The sequence below is a fragment of the Chondrus crispus genome, genomic scaffold, assembly GCF_000350225.1.
Source record: "Chondrus crispus Stackhouse genomic scaffold, scaffold_194, whole genome shotgun sequence".
Classification (NCBI taxonomy): Eukaryota; Rhodophyta; class Florideophyceae; order Gigartinales; family Gigartinaceae; genus Chondrus; species Chondrus crispus.
Window position 1 is genome coordinate 34,488 of NW_005179061.1, and position 18,864 is coordinate 53,351.

At 54.1% G+C, this 18,864-nt stretch overlaps 4 protein-coding genes across 4 annotated transcripts; 1 reads left to right on the forward strand and 3 right to left on the reverse strand.

Annotated features, from left to right (window-relative positions):
- Positions 1-8,552: 8,552 nt before the first annotated feature.
- Positions 8,553-9,131, reverse strand: CHC_T00003544001 (hypothetical protein). Its single transcript, XM_005714675.1, has one exon. The coding sequence runs from the start codon at positions 9,129-9,131 to the stop codon at positions 8,553-8,555; it is 579 nt and encodes a 192-aa protein (XP_005714732.1).
- Positions 9,132-9,162: 31 nt separating this feature from the next.
- On the reverse strand, positions 9,163-9,714 carry CHC_T00003545001 (hypothetical protein). Its single transcript, XM_005714676.1, has one exon. It carries the CDS (start codon positions 9,712-9,714, stop codon positions 9,163-9,165), a length of 552 nt encoding a protein of 183 aa, XP_005714733.1.
- A 571-nt stretch (positions 9,715-10,285) lies between these two features.
- On the forward strand, positions 10,286-10,585 carry CHC_T00003546001 (hypothetical protein). Its single transcript, XM_005714677.1, has one exon. It carries the CDS (start codon positions 10,286-10,288, stop codon positions 10,583-10,585), a length of 300 nt encoding a protein of 99 aa, XP_005714734.1.
- Positions 10,586-10,676: 91 nt separating this feature from the next.
- On the reverse strand, positions 10,677-11,924 carry CHC_T00003547001 (hypothetical protein). Its single transcript, XM_005714678.1, has one exon. It carries the CDS (start codon positions 11,922-11,924, stop codon positions 10,677-10,679), a length of 1,248 nt encoding a protein of 415 aa, XP_005714735.1.
- Between the last annotated feature and the right edge of the window lie 6,940 nt (positions 11,925-18,864).

An 18,864-nucleotide genomic window follows, 5' to 3' on the forward strand; every position in this document is an offset into this window, starting at 1 on the left:
GCACTCAAACAAAGGAATAGATGCAAGCCCAAGCTGTTACACACGGACAACGCTAAAGAATATATATCCAAATATGCGACCAGAATGTATCGCTCACAAAATGTCATGCACAGCACTACAGTGCCGCACACACCCCAACAGAACGGCATAGCAGAGAGGATCAACGGAACCCTGATGAATTCTGCAAGAGCAGCGCTGCACCACAGTGGTCTCCCCAAAACTCACTGGGAAGACGCCGTCAGAGACGCAGCATTCAAGTATAATAACATACTACACCACTCCACCAACTCTCTGCCATTCACAACGTGGACCAACACCACCCCCAGAGTCCCCCAATTTCTCCTATTCGGGCAACTAGGGACAATCCCCGAACTGGCCAACAGGAAACAAATATCCAAACTCGCCCCAAGAGCCACCCCCGCCAGATACTTACATGGGATAGATGAGCACCACATCATGGTACTCGAAACAAAAACCAACAAGCCTCGAAGAATGCGCTGTGTCAACTTCCAACCCTACCACAGAGCAAATGACCCCGCAGCGTCATGCACACACGCAAGGAAGGCGTTTACTCCACACCGCACACCCACACGAGTGACACGCACAACACCAGCCCCTGCCAGCACAACCCAAGCCAAAAAATATCCCGACGCAGCAGAGTGGGAAAAGGCACACACCGAGGAATTGGAAAACCTAGACAAAATGAACGTCGTACAATGGACACCAGATGCCAACCTCCCCAAAAAAGTAAAACTCATACCTCTAAAAATGGGATACCGATACAAGAGAAACAGCGCAGGAGAAATAGCATCGAGAAAAGCGCGATGCTCAGCACGCGGAGACAAGATGGTGCCACACAAGCACTTTGACCCTGCCAAAACGACAACTTATATGGCGGATAAAACAACTGTAAGGACACTGTTCGGCATAGCAGCAACACACCGCATGCACATAGAGCACATCGATATCAAGTCAGCATATCTACATGAGAAATTCGCACACAACGGCAGCGAACAAGTGTACGTGAAACAACCACCCCGTTTCAACGGCACATACAAGCACCCATGCCAAGGAGGCAAGTTGAACATGAACATATATGGGACGCCCTCTGCAGGACACACCTACCTGACAGCAGTATTCGCCCTACTACGCAAAAGCAAGTTCCAACAAAGCGAAGCTGACCTCTGCCTTTGGTCAAAAAAAACTGGAAAGAACCTCATCATGGCCGCAGTAAGCATGGATGATTTTACTGTAGTCGCGTCAAAAGCCGAGCTCAAGGAGGAGTTCGCAAAAGCATTAGCCAAAGCGTACAACATCAAGCGCCTAGGAAAGCACAAAACATTCCTAGGATGGACTGTACAGCGAAGCACAAATGGAGACATCCATGTCTCCCAGCCTAATGCAATCAACTACATAGTTGAACAAACAGACATGGCGCAGTGCAACGGCAAGGAAACTCCGTACTGCGACGGAGTAATGCTTCACAAACCAACGGACACCGATGAGATCCAAATGGAAACCCTCAAAAAATACCAACAACTAATTGGGGACCTCCGATATGTCGCCGACTCCACCCGGCCTGACATATATTTCCTGACAAACCGACTCGCCGTCGCGGCCAACAAGCCGACACAGAGGCATTGGAGCGCGTTAATGCGACTGATTCGGTACCTAAAACGTACCCCCACGACAGGCCTCATCTTCCGAGCTGGCAAGTCCACCAGCAAAGAGTCGACACAGGACCTTCTCATCTCCTATGCAGACGCGGACTTCGCAGCGCACATAATGGACAGAAAGTCCATCTCAGGGACCCTACACACCTACAACGGAACACCGATTTGTTGGGGATCCCTCAAGCAAAACATCACTGCTCTGTCCACCTGCGAGGCTGAGTACATAGCGGCAACAGCAGCCGCTCAACAAACAACATGGATCCGACGCATGCTCAAGGACATCCACATACTGTCGACCAAGCCAACACCCCTGAGGATTGACAATCAGTCAGCAATCCACGTTGCGAACAGCACAGGACCGACAAAGCGGCGAAAATTCATAGACTTGCGTCACCACTATCTGACGCACCAGTCACAAAAGGGAACAATCACCCTCGCCCATGTCCCCACCGACGAGCAACTGGCGGACATCCTCACAAAACCCCTCCGGCGCCAAGCATACACGCGCCTCCTACCCAAGCTGCAACTCACAACCCAGCAGACTGCAGACGCCAAGACTGCTGCGCCGTCGACAGGGGGAGTGTCATGAGAGCCATACAAACAAGTGCCGACGCCGCACCAGCATGCCGCCGCTGTCATGAGAGCCATACGTGCACACGTAGCACACGCACGACAGCGCAATTAGATCATCTTTATTCACCGCCGTCTCACTGATCCCTCCCATTCCCTTATAAGGTAGAGACACGATAGGCATCAGTAAACGGAAGGTATCGATCTTGCACCACAGACAGAAAGGGTATTATGTGTTACTGTAACCTTAACAACATTGCACAGGGCGCCGTTGTATGCAAGCGACGGCGAGAATGAAATAACCGCCTACGAGTAGTCAGAGGGGAAACTGTAATTCGTATGTGTACCCTATTGGTGGATTTGGCTTGACAAGGATACCTACATACTGTACACTACACTAACATTACAGTAATGCACATAAGTGCATACATAAGCTGCCACTTTCTGCTACTTTCTAGTAGAAAGTTGCGGCTTAGAGCATCTCCACCGGTTGACGTTTTTGGGTCTAATGATCTATGGCCCATGAATTTTAGACCCATTCGACAATTTCGTCTTCACTTGTTCAACTTTTTTTGGGTCTATCCCTATCTAAAAATACCGTGGGTCTATCGCAGGATCTATTCAAACCATGAAATAGACCCTGGGATAGACCCGATCTATCCCCCACGTTGTACACGTGCCAAAAAATTCCTGGCATGTCTGGTCCGGCCTTGAGCGCCACCGTCGCCACCGTCGCCCCATCGCTCTCCACTTGTCCATGGATCATTTTGGTTCCCGCCACTTTCATGTACTACCCAAAACGCAAATTGCCGCGGACAACTCTTTTGCGACGAAAAGAGCGCGCGATGGCCTCGCGTATTTCACAACCGCACGCATGGACATTTATGTAATCATCCATGACAGAGGTACGCACACCACTTCCGCCCTTTCTTTTGTCTGACATTCATCTCCTATTTCTGCTGTGTGTCGGTCATGGGCAGGGGAAAGTCATGGACGTCTGTCGTCATCACTGTCATGCAACAGGTGGTCCAAGTTGACACTCGTCGTCGACGAGAGAGGAAGTTTGTGAGAGGGGCTGAGGAGATATGGAGGTAGGTGACGGGACGGGGGTGCGAGAGCAGAAGAGAGGAAGTGGGTGAGAGGGGCCGAGGAGCTACGGATGTAGGTGAAGGGACAGGGGTGCGAGAGCAGAGGATAGACAATTAGACCGTCACTAGACCTTTTGAACAGTTGTCAATTGACAACGCACATATTAGTGCTATACAGTAACCATGGGGATAGCAACGGAAACGACCGAGTAAATACGGAAAGACTATCTCCCAATTCGATCTCCGCTTACTTCCTATAAATATTTTTGATAATTCATTCTAGTCAATCATAATATGAGCAGTGCCACCAAGGCTGAGCGCAGAAACGCATCATCTGCATTGGTCGGTCTTTTCAAATCACGCCATCTCACTCCAATGCGATCCATCCCTGCCTATCTCCACGTAATCCCACTCAGCTCCCATGACAGCTACCCCCAAACCTGCCCCGGACGACGACGGCCCATTCGCCCCCCCTGATGGCGACCACCCCAACCTTCCCCGTAACGGCGCCCACACCCACCTGCTCCCTGACGGCGGCCACATCCACCTCCCCAGACGGCGGCGACACCCCCCTCCCCTGACGACGTCCACATCCATCTCCCCTGACGACGAATACACCCATTTCCCCTGGCGGCGGCGACATCCGCCTCCCCTCACAACGATTCCGCCACCTCCCCCGACGGCCGCGACACACCCCTCCCCTGACGGTGGCCACATCTACCTCCCCCGACGGCAGCAGCACTCCATCCCCTGACGGCTATCACAACCACCTCTCCCCACGGGGTTGTCACTCACCTCCCCTCACACAGACGACACCACCCTTCCTCGACGGAGACCACACCCACTTTTCCCGAAGGCGGCCGCACTTGCCTCTCCTGACAGCGTCCACATACACCTCCCCTGACGGCAACTACACCTGCTTCCCCTGAAAGTTGTAGTATAGTGGCGGTCGCCAGCTATGAGCTAGCTCGAGGAAGGGGTAACAACCAATAGGGGGTGTCCCGCGGTAGATCGGGACTGTGGTAGAGCAAAGGGGAAGTACGTCGGCCGACTGTAAAAGCACGACGTACTGGTCGAAGTGCGGACCCGGAATGGGACCAGCACTGGAAGGGGTGGTGTAAGAACACACAAAACAGGGGGGAACCCGAGCCTAAAGACTAGTGTCAGACACGGGCGGAGCCCCGAGTAACGGAAACTCCTAGAGGGAACGAGCGGGACAGATGTCAATAGTGCCGCCAAGGCTAGAGGCTTGTCGTAGCCCGCGACTTGACAATCGTCACAATACAGGGAGAGAGAAATAGGTCGTGCGACAGTAATACGCCCAGGCTAGAGGCCAGTCTTAGCCCGCGTGGTCGCAACGACAGAGTATAAAGGAAAACAATTGAAACGTCGAGCGACAGTAACACGCCGAGGTTAGTGGCTGGTCCTAACCCGCGTAGTCGCAAGGACGGAGGAATGGAAAAGGTAAATTAGAGGCAATAGAAGCCAGGGAAACGTCGCAAGACAGATTCCGACAATGTTGCCTAAGTCAGAGGCTTGTCTTGACCCGCGGTGTCGCACCGTCGAAGGAAATCCGTTCCCAAAAGACCCTTGACTGTTTACTGTCATTGCCCGGCGCCGTCGCTTAAATAAGCGAGGTCGCGGGGTCTTGGACATTGTCCATCCTACGGTACTACGGTACTCTATGGTGCAATGCACTGTACTATGCCATTACTACTGTACCTTGTCATATACAACCTCCGGGCTGTACTGTATACAGTACGTCATCGGCCTGTAATGCCCACGTGTAGTCGCCCGCCTGTAAGGCACACATGTCGTCCATCGGCATGTAATGCCCACGTGTAGTCGCGCGCTTGTAAGGCACACATGTCGTCCATCGGCCTGTAATGCTCACGTGTAGTCGCGCGCCTGTAAGGTACCCGCGGCGGCGGGTGCTGTACAAATTACAAATCTGGGCTGTGATACCACAACAGCGGCACATCCACGTTCCCTCACAACGACGACACCCACCTCCCCCGACAGCGGCGACACTCCCCTCCCCTGACGGCAGCCACATCTGCCTTCCTCGACGGCGACCACCCCTACCTCCTCCATCAGCAACCAAACCTACTTCTACCTCCCCCCACAGCAACTAAACCTACGTCCCCCGACAGCTCGCCACGGCTTTCCACCCCCCTCGGCATTATCATTCCGATCTCGCTCTGGCCGTCATGGAAGCGAAAACCCCCACCGATGCACAAGCCGCTTTACAGATTTTGGCGGATGCGGCCATTGACCGCGAAGCGGCTTTCGTGGAGTATCTCTGCGAGCCACAAGCGGACACTGACGAGGAGAATGATTCATACAGCCTCATTCTGGATACATATTATAATAACGGAGGAGGCAGTGCCCTTGTTCAGTTAACAAACTTTACCATCAAGTAGTTTATTCCGCACCTTCCTGGCCAATAATTACAACATTGGCCGTGAGCGACGATCTCAGTACTCTGCAAAGGACGCCCTTTTCATGGTCCTAGCTACGCTCAAACATGGAGGACAGTGGGATTATCTCAGCCAGACGTTCAAGATGAAGGGTGCGACGTTCGAGCGATTGGTTACACGCTTCATTTTGATGATCTCTACAATTCATGTGCAATCCTTTGCGAAGGGACGATGCTGACACCTATCATAGGTCTCGTAATCGGTTGAATGCCATCGGGGATGCCATGGTGAACAAGCCAAAGCGCGTGCAGAAGCGTTATCGACAACGCTGTAGACAGAGACTGGCAATAACGTTCCGAGGGCAAGCTGTGGATGAGGAGGAAACGGAAGACGAATAAATTCGGCAGGTGCCATCAATCTGATGGAACGTGCAATGTTTCGGCATTTGCTCCATGTTTGCGTAAGATCCTTGTCTTCTCCATGAAGGGTTGGACCAAATTTTATTTTTTAATCTTTTGTGGTGTCTACAGTAACTGTGGAACTATCCTGATCGTTGGGCACTTAGTCCATCGTTTTTCAATTACATCGTTTTTCAATTACTTCGTATTTGCCAAAGAGACCTACTGATGGAGACGGATTCCTTTTTTCCTCCATCTATCAATAGCATAGACCCGCGGCCGAGTTCGGTCTAAATTTTGACTGGGAGCCAGTTGAAAGTTTCCACCCGGCAGTTTGAACAAATACATTATATCCTATAGACCCTCGCCGTTGGAGATGCTCTTACGTATGTAGAAAGTTTCTACAGTACGTGCACACGTACAGTGCTGACCAGAACGTCAGCAAGCACTGCAGAACTGTACAGTCCACTGTACTGTGTAAAGTCTACAGCACTGTACTCAAGTTGCGATTGCCACCCGCCGTTGGCCTCAAAACCAGTGAGGAGGGTTGGGGAAATTGAGGGGATGCGAGGCCTATCTGTACAGTGGACTGTAGAGTGTACTGGACCCAAGGGTATATATACTGCTGCGGCCAGTCCAACCCACATAAAGCTACCGAGAGCGCGAGAGCGCAGCAAAATCTGTGCTACCCGTGAAGGGTACATCCTCAAGTCCACCTCCAATTCGCCTGTTGCTTCCTCGATGCCATCCCTACATCCCCACCGCCCCCCATCTTATATACTGTAAGTTACTACTCATCCTCGGTACATCCGTCCTGCGCAGAGACGAAAGAGACGCTAGCAATGAATATGTCTACGCCTTGACAGCGAAGGAGGCGCTAGCTAGCAATAGATACTGTGCAGTATGTCTACGCTTTCACAACGAAAGAGATCCTAGCAGTGGTCTGCTACGTCTTGGCAACAAACTCGTCGTCTCGCGCACATTCCGTACAGTAGCATACAAGATTTCGAGATTTCGATACACCCTCCACACAGTGCTGCTCGTGTCCTACCGTACAGAGTGCTACCGTGTACAGTAGGCTGAGCGTCAATTCTGTCGAGACCAACGACGTGCGCGGCGCTGGCAAGAGCAACCATGCTGCTCCTGGGAGCACTCAAATTGCCCATTGCCGTTGGGGGGAGTGGGGACGTTGTAAGCGCGTAGCAATTACTGCCCACGGCACAGCCGCTACGATGGGTACAGTACAGTAGCGTAGAGCGCCATCTGCATTTATCTCCAGGGGGGCACAGTAAACACGAGTGCAGCCGCAGGCGGACAACGGGCCAGCCGCTGCATTACTGTACCCGAATGGTTATTCGGGTAATGTTTGGACTCCGTTACCCGAATAACCACCTGAATGGTTACACCACCACAGTTATCACGAGTGCAGCCGCAGCGGACAACAGCGAGCCGCTGCCACCTCCATACCTGACCGGCATCTCCGCGACTGACTCTTTCATTACGTGGGTACCGTATGACTGCAGCCGTCAAAAAAAAAAAAAAAATGGAAACGCTCTGCCGTGCCAGCGCATGCACATGGGACAACGGAAATGCACGCCGGGGGGGTTAGTGTCTACGGGGGTTTTAGCGAGAGCGACTCTCGGACGCGGGCGCGGGCGGCTTTCGCGCGGCGCGGGCGAGGGGGGCGAATTAATCGACGTGGCGACGGGGAATGGTGCAGCGCGCGGCGGGTGGAAGCGGGGCCGAGGCGTGTGCGGGAAGGGAGGCGCGCGGACGGGGCGATGCTACGTTGCAGCGGTGCGGGCTGGGGTGCGGGCTGGTGCGGGCTGGCGCGTGAGCTGGGGCGCGGGGAGAGGACGCCTCAGGGACGGGGGCGGGCGTCCCCGCAGCGCGGGTTGCGGATGCGGCGGCGTGGTTGGCGGGCGCGGGCGGGCAGGGTTTGGGGGCAAGGGCATCCCGAGAGAAGGTGGAGATCGGCTCAAAGGTTGAATTCTGCAAGCAAAAAAAAGTGCACCACATGCACCCCCCGCCTGCACCCCCCCCCCCCCCGCCTGCATTGCTGCGATTGCATCTCCCAGCGATTGCATCTCCCATACAGAGCGCGGGCGGGCAGCGGGAGAGGCGCCACCCTTTGTTCCGGAAAAGGGACGCCCGTCCCTCGTCTACCTTTCTTGCAAGCCCCTCGCGCCGCCATCACACCTCAATGCATTTGCTTTTGAAACACGCATTCGCCTGGCGCACCCTGCGTTCCAGACTGTCGCATGCCCTCGCCTGAGGCTGCCTACCTTCCAGGCCTTGCCCCTTTTGCATATTTAAGCAGCCACGCTCCGTCGGCGAGCGCTTCTTCCGCCCCCCTTCACCCGCCCCCCTTCACCGACCCCTCCTCACCGATCTACGTGCCAACTACAGTATCCCACTTGCCATCATGACAATCCCGACTCTTCTCGTCCTCGCCGCGCTCATGCTAGCAACGTTCCCCACGGCGCTCGCGCAGCGCACGCCGCGCACCATCAACGTACGCGGGGAGGGCAGTGCGAGCGCGCCGCCGGATCTGGCGACGATATCGACCGGGGTGACGACGATGGCGAAGACGGCAAAGGAGGCGTTATCGGAGAACAACCGCAGGTTTGCGCGCGTGCTGCAGGTGCTCAAGGACGCCGGGATCGCGGAGAAGGACATCCAGACGGGGTTTTTCCGGGTCAACCCGCAGTTCGAGAGCCGGCCAAACAACACGAACGAGCTGGTGGGGTACCGCGTGGTGAACGAGGTGAACGTCAAGGTGAGGGACCTGGACATCCTGGGCGACGTGCTGGACGCGCTCGTGCGGGCGGGGAGCAACAACATCTCGGGCGTCAACTTTAGCCTGGACGACTCGGAGGCGGCGGAGAACGAGGCGAGGACGGCGGCGATTATGGACGCGAGGAGCCGCGCGCGGCTGTACGCGAAGGCGGCAGGTGTTAGGGTCGGGCGCGTGTTGGCCATTAGTGAGACTGCTATTGAGACGCCGCAGGCGTCACAGCGGCTGAAGGCTAGTGCGTTTTCGGCCGACTCGGTGCCCATCGCTACAGGAGAGCTTACTGTTACCGCACGGGTGTTCGTGTTGTTTGAGATGAAGTAGAAGTTGTGCTCGTTGGCTGGTCACGTGGAGTCGCGGCACAACAAAAGTGGGCGCCCTGTCAAGATAGAAAGTCTGTAGACGTGCAATACTGTATGCACCCTTAGTGCTGTTGCTTGTTACAGTAAAGTGCGTTGTGGAAAAAATAGATGCGTCAAAAAGTGTTTCAAGGTGATCAAGGCGTACGGTAGATTGGTGCGGTTGTGTTAGGGTAAAGCGTTGCGGACGCGGGAGACATGTGGGGACATGAGAGGAGAAATGGTGGATGTAGGTGGAATTCACACACGCTGAGCAGCGTTCCTCTTTGGTAAAACGTGGCACGCCGATATCGACCTCTTGTCCCTCTTTGTTTGAAGGGTAAAGTTTAGTGTAGGTGCCGCTCAAATGCGCAAAGGAGCCTCTTCGCGAGTGTGGAAGTTCCACAGATGAAACCTCTCGCGGGAGTTTCATCTACCGTTCCACAGTGGAACGGTAGATGAAACTCCCGCGAGGGATCGGCGGCGAAGGGTGGAAGCGGGGAAGCGAGGGTGGTGCCACGGGCGAAAGACCAAGCACAACAATGTGCTTGGTAGTAGTAATAAGAGCATCTCTACCGGGGGTCTATTCCTACCTATTACTACCGTATTGTGATAACGAGCCCGTCAAGCGTTGGGAGCCCCGTTGGGAGCCCCGTCGGGAGCCTCGACTACACTGTACATATATAAAGTTTACATATACTGTAGACGTCGGTTATTCGCGATCAATCTAGATTGCCCGACGGCTCACAGTAATGTAAGTAAGTTAATCTCTTCATCTCGAGAGGGCAGCACGAGCCTGCGGATAAAAATCTCTTCCCTGTGCAACTGACGTGGCCGCTCCGCAAACCTCTCTCTCTCTCTCGCGTCTCTCTCGCGTCTCACGACAGAAACCTCACCCCCTGGCCCCTGCAACTCCCGCTCTCTTCACCAACTGCTGCCACCGGAGATTCGTGTCAACCTGCAACGGTTTATGTTCCCACTCTGCTGTAGTGACACGTCAAGGAATGCCGCCCCCCGCGTCCACGGCTCGTGCAAAAGCAGAAGAGCCGCAAGCTGCTAAACTTTACACAAGACGCGGTAAACTCAGCAGCTTTGTACCGTACCCTTGGGTACCATACATGCCAACAACCCATACTGTACCGTACTGCAACTGCACGCGCGTAAGAGAAAGAGAGAGGATTCTTTTCCGCTTGAGGCCGAATCATCCCGATTTCCTACGCTTGCAAAGGAGACGCAATCTAATTCTACAGTGCAGCACTGCACTGTACCAAGGGTACTGTACCCTTGGAACCTCCCAACCATAACCTCCCGAGAGTCTCCTGCTGGAAGATCAACTTTCTTTCATCAACTTTCTTTCAACTCACATCACCCTTGTCAACTTCTGCCATTTCCGCCTTACTCGCTGCGCGCCCCACCGTGCTCATGATCATAGTAAGTGGTGTGGTAATGCATCCCGCCCGAAGGCCGCTGAGCACGTCTGCGCACCCCTTCAAACTCGTCAATCTCCCATTCACGCCCTTCTCCGTCCGTCATCACGTGCTGCCCGCCCGCATGATCATCATGATGAGACCGATGCCTGTGCGTATGCTTCTTGCACTTATGCTTTCCCCTCCCTCCATCCAAACCTCCTGCCCTCTTGCGCGCCGCGCGTATCCATTCTTCCTCTTGCTCGCTATCCGTCCACTCCGAGTCATCATCCCTATCCTGCACGCCGCGATACAGCCTGCCTATCGCACTTTTCGTCATGTACCGTTCTTCCCCGTCGCTTGACTCGCTGCTCTCTGACGCTTCAATGTGCCTGTGATGCGCCTCGAGCTCTTTCCTGCTCTTAAACACCTTGCCACACCCGGAGCAAATGGGCGCGTGCTTGCACTTGTTGCGGACGTGTCGTGTCACGCCTCGGGCACTCTTCAAATAATGCCCGCAGTAGTCGCAAGCAAACACTCGACCACCATGCGCCTCACGCTCATGTTCTTCGAGCTCCTTCTGCACAAATGTCGAGAATTTCTCCTCACAGTCCTTGCGGCGGCACTTGCGCATGTGCCGACGCGTGGCGTGTTTGTTGTACGCCTCGACGTTATCAAACACGCGGTGGCGACAGCCGTCCAAGTTGCAGATAGGCTTGCAATCATGACTGTCCCACTGGCGTCCGTGCGTCCTATGGCATAGGTCGCATGTGACGTGTAAGGTCGTGGCATGACGGGCGAGACGGTTTGCGATGTACATGTTGTGGTCCGTCTCACGGTTCTTGGCTTGGACAGAGAGTCTGACGCGACGGTCAGCGAAGGACGAGCAGATGTCCCAGACTTCCTGCCAAATGGCACGACTTGCAATGGGGCGGTTGTTTTCGGAGCGCCAGCCGTTTTCGTGCCATTTGCGGAGTTGGTACTTGTAGGCCTTGACGATGTAGTCAGAGTGGATACAGATGACAGCGGCGCGTGCGCGGAGGCCTTGGATGAGATGTAGAGCGGCGAGGAAGGCGTGGAGCTGTGCGCGGTAGAGGGACTGGACGTGGCCTGGGAGCGGCTCTGCGATGCGAACGGAATGGGCGGGGGCGAAGACGGAGTAGCCTGCGAGTTGGGAGGAGGGGGTTTTGTGGCGGACGCCGTCAATGTAGAGGTGGACGGGGCTGGGGGCAGACATGGTAGAGTAGAGTGGTGGGAGGAGGCATGCGGGGCGGAGAGAGGGGGGAGCTTGAACAGGCTTGGAAGTTTATAAGGGGAGAGGAAGGCGGTGTCGTCGATGACGAGTCGTGGTAATCCAACAATGACGTCAGACGCAGTGACCGCACTGTGCCGGCGGCCCGTGATTGATAATTGTTTTGTCCGCAGTGTCATGTCTCATTTACACTAAAGTCTACCGACCCCCCAGGCTTTAGCCTCGCACACGTGGACACGTGCTTTTCCCCTACCTGCATTTGTTCCTGATGCTTTAATCTTTGCCGAACCACCAGCCGGCAGCCCTCAACCCCTCCCTCGTCGCTATTTACTAGCAACTGCGCCTCATCAAAGAGTGGCCTGCATGTGCTCCAATCCTCCGGCATATCGTCGGAAGCTGTCCAACAAGCACTCCGTCGTTGCATAAATTGCGCTAGACGATGCCACTGATGCATGTCCTTGCTCAACTCTCCATACTTCCAACTTCTACACATGCATATATATGATACCAACCACATCACAACAATTATACAAACACACACTCCTATTGGGATAAGGAAGTTCCACCGATATCGACCGCACTCCTTATACACGTAAAACTCACCTTCCTCATAAGTGCTCCGTACTGCAAGTGCTGCGTAAATGGCTCGATAACAAGAGTCTGCAGTGAAAGCAACACTAGAATCCATGGAGCTCTCGTTAAAACTCATCGGTAGAAAATACTGCTCAAGTTGACTCGCTCTGTAGCCTCTGTAAATTTCCGCAACTTTTTCGGCATCCAACGACTCGTGCGAGTAGTCGCACGAAATATTCATCACAGACACACTTGTTTTTGTCAAAGCACTGACTAGATTGCCAGGGGACTTAATTGCTCTGTCTCTCAATTCTAAGATGTGACTCCCCGCGTTGTATTCGAGAAAATGGACTGTCTCCTTGTCCGCACTGACACTGAATAAGAATCCAGATGACATGTTAGTGTTGTGCACTACATCTCCAGGTCCGAAAAATGTATGTGGATTCTCTGTGGTTTCTTGAAACTCTTTCACGAACGTAAGCGGATATCGCTCTTCATAAGAAACCCCGATACTGAGCTCCTCAGGTTCATATCTCTTCCAATTTCGAATCGAGCACTTCTCGACAAAGACTTGGTTTTCACGAGGCACGCAAGAAAAACAAGTGTCTGCACGTAGGTGACGAGGGATTCCAACTTGAACACGCTCCAACTCCCCTTCGGTAAAATTCACATTCCCTATAATGCTGAAAGCAGAAAACAAGATCGTGGAACTCATATCCCGGTTGTAGTATGAAGTCATGTTCAAAATCTGACCGTGAACTGTCTGCGTCTGACACTTAGGTGAGACATCAACGCCAATCTCAGAATAAAGCCCGGACGCCACAAGCAAAACAGATATCAAAATTGTGCATAGTATTGCTGAGGGAGGTAAGATAGGGGAACGGTTTAGTAAACAGAGAGTAGGACGCCTTCCGTATATTCAGGATAGGAGCATAGCAGACATACCTGGATGTTTGCGGTACTTGATGACAGATAATGCTATAAACGGTAGACGCGTATCCGTTTCATGAACGACGGGAGCACGGCGGGTAGTGATGAGACGCAAAGTGGCAAAATTGAGAAGGGTACTCTCAATCAGGGCTTCAGCAAAAAGAACCACAGCCAGAGTGATGATGTTGAGGACAAGATTAACCGCTCCAATTGACAGCATTTGAAATTGATTCCGCCCACGCAAGAGGAAATCACGGCGATCGAGGTGAGGCGACCAGACCCCTGTGAGCAGTAGGACACATATATATATGTATATACAATGTATATACTATCAGTAGTGCAGGAAACCGGCTCCATCCTTTGTACCCTGGTAAGCACTTTTCCGAACCTACCTCTGACCCGGGTTTGACGGTATAAGTTGCATTGTTGATTACACTCTTGTGCAGAACGGACAGGTACAGTAGTGACTACTGTACCATGGCAAAAGACGCCCTTTGCTAAAAGCTTTGCGCACTGAGACATGTATGTACGGTAGAGCACCAGGTGTTTCTAGAAGAAAACAGTACCAAGGGTACCGATGGTACCCTTGGTACAGTATTGTCTCTGACGAAAGTAGTTCTCAAGGCCGGCGTACAAAACACGTAGAGTATTTGCAAGCACTTCAGTTGCAGCACAAGTTCATGATCATTTTATTTTTAGAATACGGTACCTATGTGCTGTTTTTAACCCAAAATATTGTTCTGTTCATTTCTTTGCACGCATGTATCGCTGCCACTTTTGGGCATACTGTACTGTTGCGGAACGGCACGTGGATACGTGTAAAACTGGACTGCGAACCGAAATGTGGATACGCACCACCGGGGTAGGGAACCGAAACGCAAGAGTCCGACAGGAGCGGGGGGCGAGGGGGTGTAGTCGACGCCGCCGGAGCGTGGCGAAAGGAAAAGGGATGATGTGAGGCGGTGGTGGAGAGACAGGGACGATGGACGGGGAAGCGAGGGACACAGGGATAGAGAGCTTCTCGCAGGGAGTAGAGGGTACTTAAGGGCTACCCCCGGAAGATAGAAGGGGGGGGAGGCAGCGATCAGTCAGGAAGTAAAGAATTTGGGTGGATGCTCTCATTTGAGCTGATCGCGAGTGCCACGCGGTTGGGATAACCGCAACAGTACAGTAGCTCAGTAACAACCGCAGAATCGTAGCCTGTTATGTTACCCTTCGAAGGGTACCACAGGCAGCATGCAATTGATAGTGTTTCACTGTTGACTTGATCCGTTTCCCGTGGTTCGTCGAAGTAGTTGCGGTGGCGCTGATGATCCTCTGCAGTGAATGTAAGTTACCGTATACAGTAATTCGGCAAACCATTGCTTATTCACCCATACAGTTACCCTTCGAAGGGTAGTATTACGTCGGACCGTCCAACGAAGGATTTGTTGTTCCCCGCTTGCTCACTTCACTCTTCTGTACAGTACTATGCTCGTACTTCAATGGCGCTCAAAAATACATATAATTCCCTGATTTTTATGTTATGAGATCGCTTGGTCGGATAGACCCTGAAGGGCTTGCAACGTCTTTCCCGTACGGATACGGTGGCGCGGATGCTGCATGTGCATCCATCCGTTCCGGCCCCGCATCCGGCGATACAATGGCCCTGATCGACGTACACGACCTCCTCTGCCTCTTTCCTCACTTTTCCAAACTGGTAATGCGTGTCGCCGCCGAACTCAATTTCGTTCCTCGTCAGCCGGTGGCCCCCCGAAAATTTCTTGGGAGGCCCTTGGCCAAGCATCAGGTCCACACGCCGATCACTGGCATGGTGCCCCTCGAACACGTTGTGCCTTCGCGTAGTCTCCGCCCTGGTGGTTCCCCGGGCAGCTCTCAACCCTGCGAAACCTCTCGCTTGCGACCTTGAGGAGGATAAAGTCCGGCACATCAAACGTTGCCACCACCACGAAAACATAGCCAGTTAAACAGTTAATCTTTGTGTCCTCTGAGGACACGTACTGTACCCGCTTTCCGCATCGCGCAGTAACCCTTTCCGTTTCGACACGTCCAGGAGGCCCCCCCCCCCCCCCCCCCCTTATTCATCAGCAGCTCGTCGTCCAGGCACGTCAGGTGGGCCGTTCGGCATCACTAGTGCGAGTTGGGGCGCGCCAGGTACAGTTCCATACACCTGCCATTGCTGAAGCCAAGCTTGAAGACGTTCGATACCAGGGGCAACCGTGCCTTAGTGCTCAGCGCGACGGAGTTTTTGATATACAATATATACTTGTGTACGTGAACGAGAATGCACCGGTGAGGGAGGCTGCCAGCACACAGAGCGCAGCTGAGAGACGCAGTGTCCTTTCGACTTGAGCTAACCTCCACTTGGATCCGTGGACACGGCGCACTCGTGGGCGATTGGATCACAACAATGTCCACTGTACAGTACAGAGTACACTACCATCCATGCATCTACTGGATGTTTGGAGGCTACGACGTGGCGCTCTTTTCGCTGGCTCCTTTTCGCTTCCGTCCAAATGCTTGAAAGCGTCCAAATGCTTGAAAGCGCTGTGAAGGATCTTTATCCCTTATCTGCATAAAGGGTAACACATGTTTGGCAATGCAATGGGATCTTCAAACAGCGCTCTGAAATTGGTGCAACAGAGAACTTCGAAGCAGTTAACTTTGTACTGTGGGTGCACTGTATTGTAATGGATGCTTGTTCGTTGGAAACATTACAGTACGATACTTCAGATGTCCATTCTTTGGCTGAAAATGTTACCCTTCGAAGGGTAAGGTCAATATCACTCCTCTGGAGTGGAAGGGGTGAGCAAGTGTTGGCCGAGTGTGTTCCGTAAATCACTGGTCAAAATACAGGGCATGGGCGCTTTGAGCGCCCTTTGAGCGACGCAAGCGCAGTTTCCGAGGAGCTGTTGATGTCAGCTACCAAGGGTACAACAATACATTCATACAGCAATCAATCCCACCATTGCGATTTACGTACACTGCTGGCTTCCTCCTATTTCATTGGTTCATGGTAAGTACTCCTAAAAATATGAATCTAGTACAGTACAGGGGGGGGTCGCGATATAGTGCTACCCTGTGTCAGTGGGCCGAAAACAGCACTATATCGAACCAGGCACTGTTAGATAATGAGATTTACGGCTTTTTTGCAGCCACTTCCTTGCATCACTGCTCAGAAAGACCGCTCGCAAGACGCCATCACTCATGCTTTGTATCTTCACTACAGACTCAAGTCTAATCAAGCATTTCTGTTAGTAGTAGCTGCCGAGCCGTTGCATTGACTTCCTCCTTTTTCGCAGCCATAAATGCCAGCTTACACTTTTGCAGATGTCCAATTGCATCATCGACCCTGCCTTTTTCCGCCATAGTCTCTATTCGAGTTGGCAACTGCATAATATCTTTCCGCGGCGGCAGCGGCTCTCGGGCAGTAACACATGTCCATCCAACTGCCTCCCTGGAGACCCTTCGTTTTTGGCTCAAAATTCGTGCCACCCGCAGAAGGGTAGCACTATATCGGAGCTGGCACTAACAAATATGGCACTATATCGCGACCCCCCCCTGTACTGCAACCACTTGTGGTTCAAAAAATGAAAGACTACAAGATTTTTCTCGGATGGGAAAGTCGATATCAACTCCACCTCTATTGCCGTCGCCTTCGCGGGGCGCCGCGGTTGCGCCAGCGCCGGGGCGCCAGCGCCAGCGCCTGCGATTCCGCCCCAAGCATCGAACAAGCCCCCCGAGCCCGATCGCGCCTGCCCGCCCGTCAAAACGCTGCTCCACGCCCCTTCACGCCCCTCCACGCGCCGTCTCCCACCATCTGCACCGATGCGCACGCCCCTTCCCCATCCCATTTCAGCACCCACCCCGTCTCGCCTGCGCCCCCACTCGCGGCAGCTCCCCTGCGCTCTGGCTCGCAGCGCCCCTCCTCGCTCCTGGGCCTCCATTGCGGCCCCGTCGTTGTCTACCGCGCTTGGCCCGTGCAGGATGATCGCATCCGAGAATTTTGATCTCCCACGCGTACCCGCGAGCTCACCGCGACCGATCCTTACTCTTCGCCAAAGCTCGAGCTCTCCTCTCCGACCCAACCTCTGCCCGACCTGCTCTCATCCCCGCCGCTCGCACGCCAGTGCGCACCGTCGGCGCCCCGATTCGCGTAGAAACCGGCTCGCCCGCTCCTCCCCCACCGCCAGCACCTCGACCGCCATCGCTCCCACGGCGCCCCCGGCCCTCTCGTTCGCCTCCTTCGAGATCACCCAGGCGGCCCTCCGCCGGAGCGCTCAACTCGCCGCTACCCCTCTCTCGCCCCGCTGACGCCTCTGCCACCATCGCCCGTTATTCTCGCTCACGCCCGCCACGTCTATGACGACTTTAATGTCCTAACGCCTCCCCTGCCGCTCACCGCTCAGGCTCTCGACGCGGCCGCCACTGCCGGTGTCATCCGCCGCCTCCATCGCGAGGCCCAATACTCTCGCGCAACGCGCTCCCTTACGAACAGCCCGCTCGCAGACCTCAACGACCCCGCTACTCCTGCGGCCCTCGGCGACCTTCACCCGGCCCCATCCGCACACATTTCGTCCCGCTCTCCCCTGCCGACCTTCCCCCTCTGCCGGACATCGGATAATCTGCGGTCCTCCGAGCAGTCGGCTCCCTGCATCCGGGATCCCTCGTCGACGACGGCATTTCTGGGCATTGCCGTTTGTTCTGTAAATCAAATTCTGACGGCGTAACCACCCGCACAGTTGGGGTCGATGACGATGTCATACGCAGCGGCACAATTGCGGTGGCTGGGCCAACTGCTGCCGCTTCACAGTGCCGATGCGCAAGACCTTCTCACAAGCCAAGCTAAGCCATGCCCAGCCAAGCCAAGCAAAGCTGCCTTATCACACGATCCGTCCTGTAGTAAGGCGGCTTCGCCAATCTGAAGCTCCGCCGGGGCCCACACCGCGTCCTTCCAAAGTACGTGCACATTATCTCCTGTGTCGCGGCCTTACTTTCCCGAAGCCTAATCTAATTGGCGTCTGCTCTCCTCTCTTCCTGGGAGCAAATGAGAGCAGGCGCCTGTTACCGTAGATCAGGTTGGACCAACTTTGAGCTTCACGCCGTTGTTTGCTGGTCCCAGCACTACAACCTACATCCTCCTCCACATCGCGGCGCAACGTGCTTGGCTCGTCGTCACCACAGCGCCGCCATTGACACAAACTCGGGCGGACCACGTACATTGGGCGTCCCCCTTCAACTCCACTGCAACCGCTGCCCGACCGCTCGAGGCTCTTGTTACTGCTACTGCTACATCCGCGAACCGACGTGCGCCGCCCATTGCACAAAATGGCAATTATGTAACACTCCACGACCCCACCCTTGTGCACGTACAGAGGAAGAGCCATTCACATTCAAGAGCTTATGCAAAGTATCTCAACCG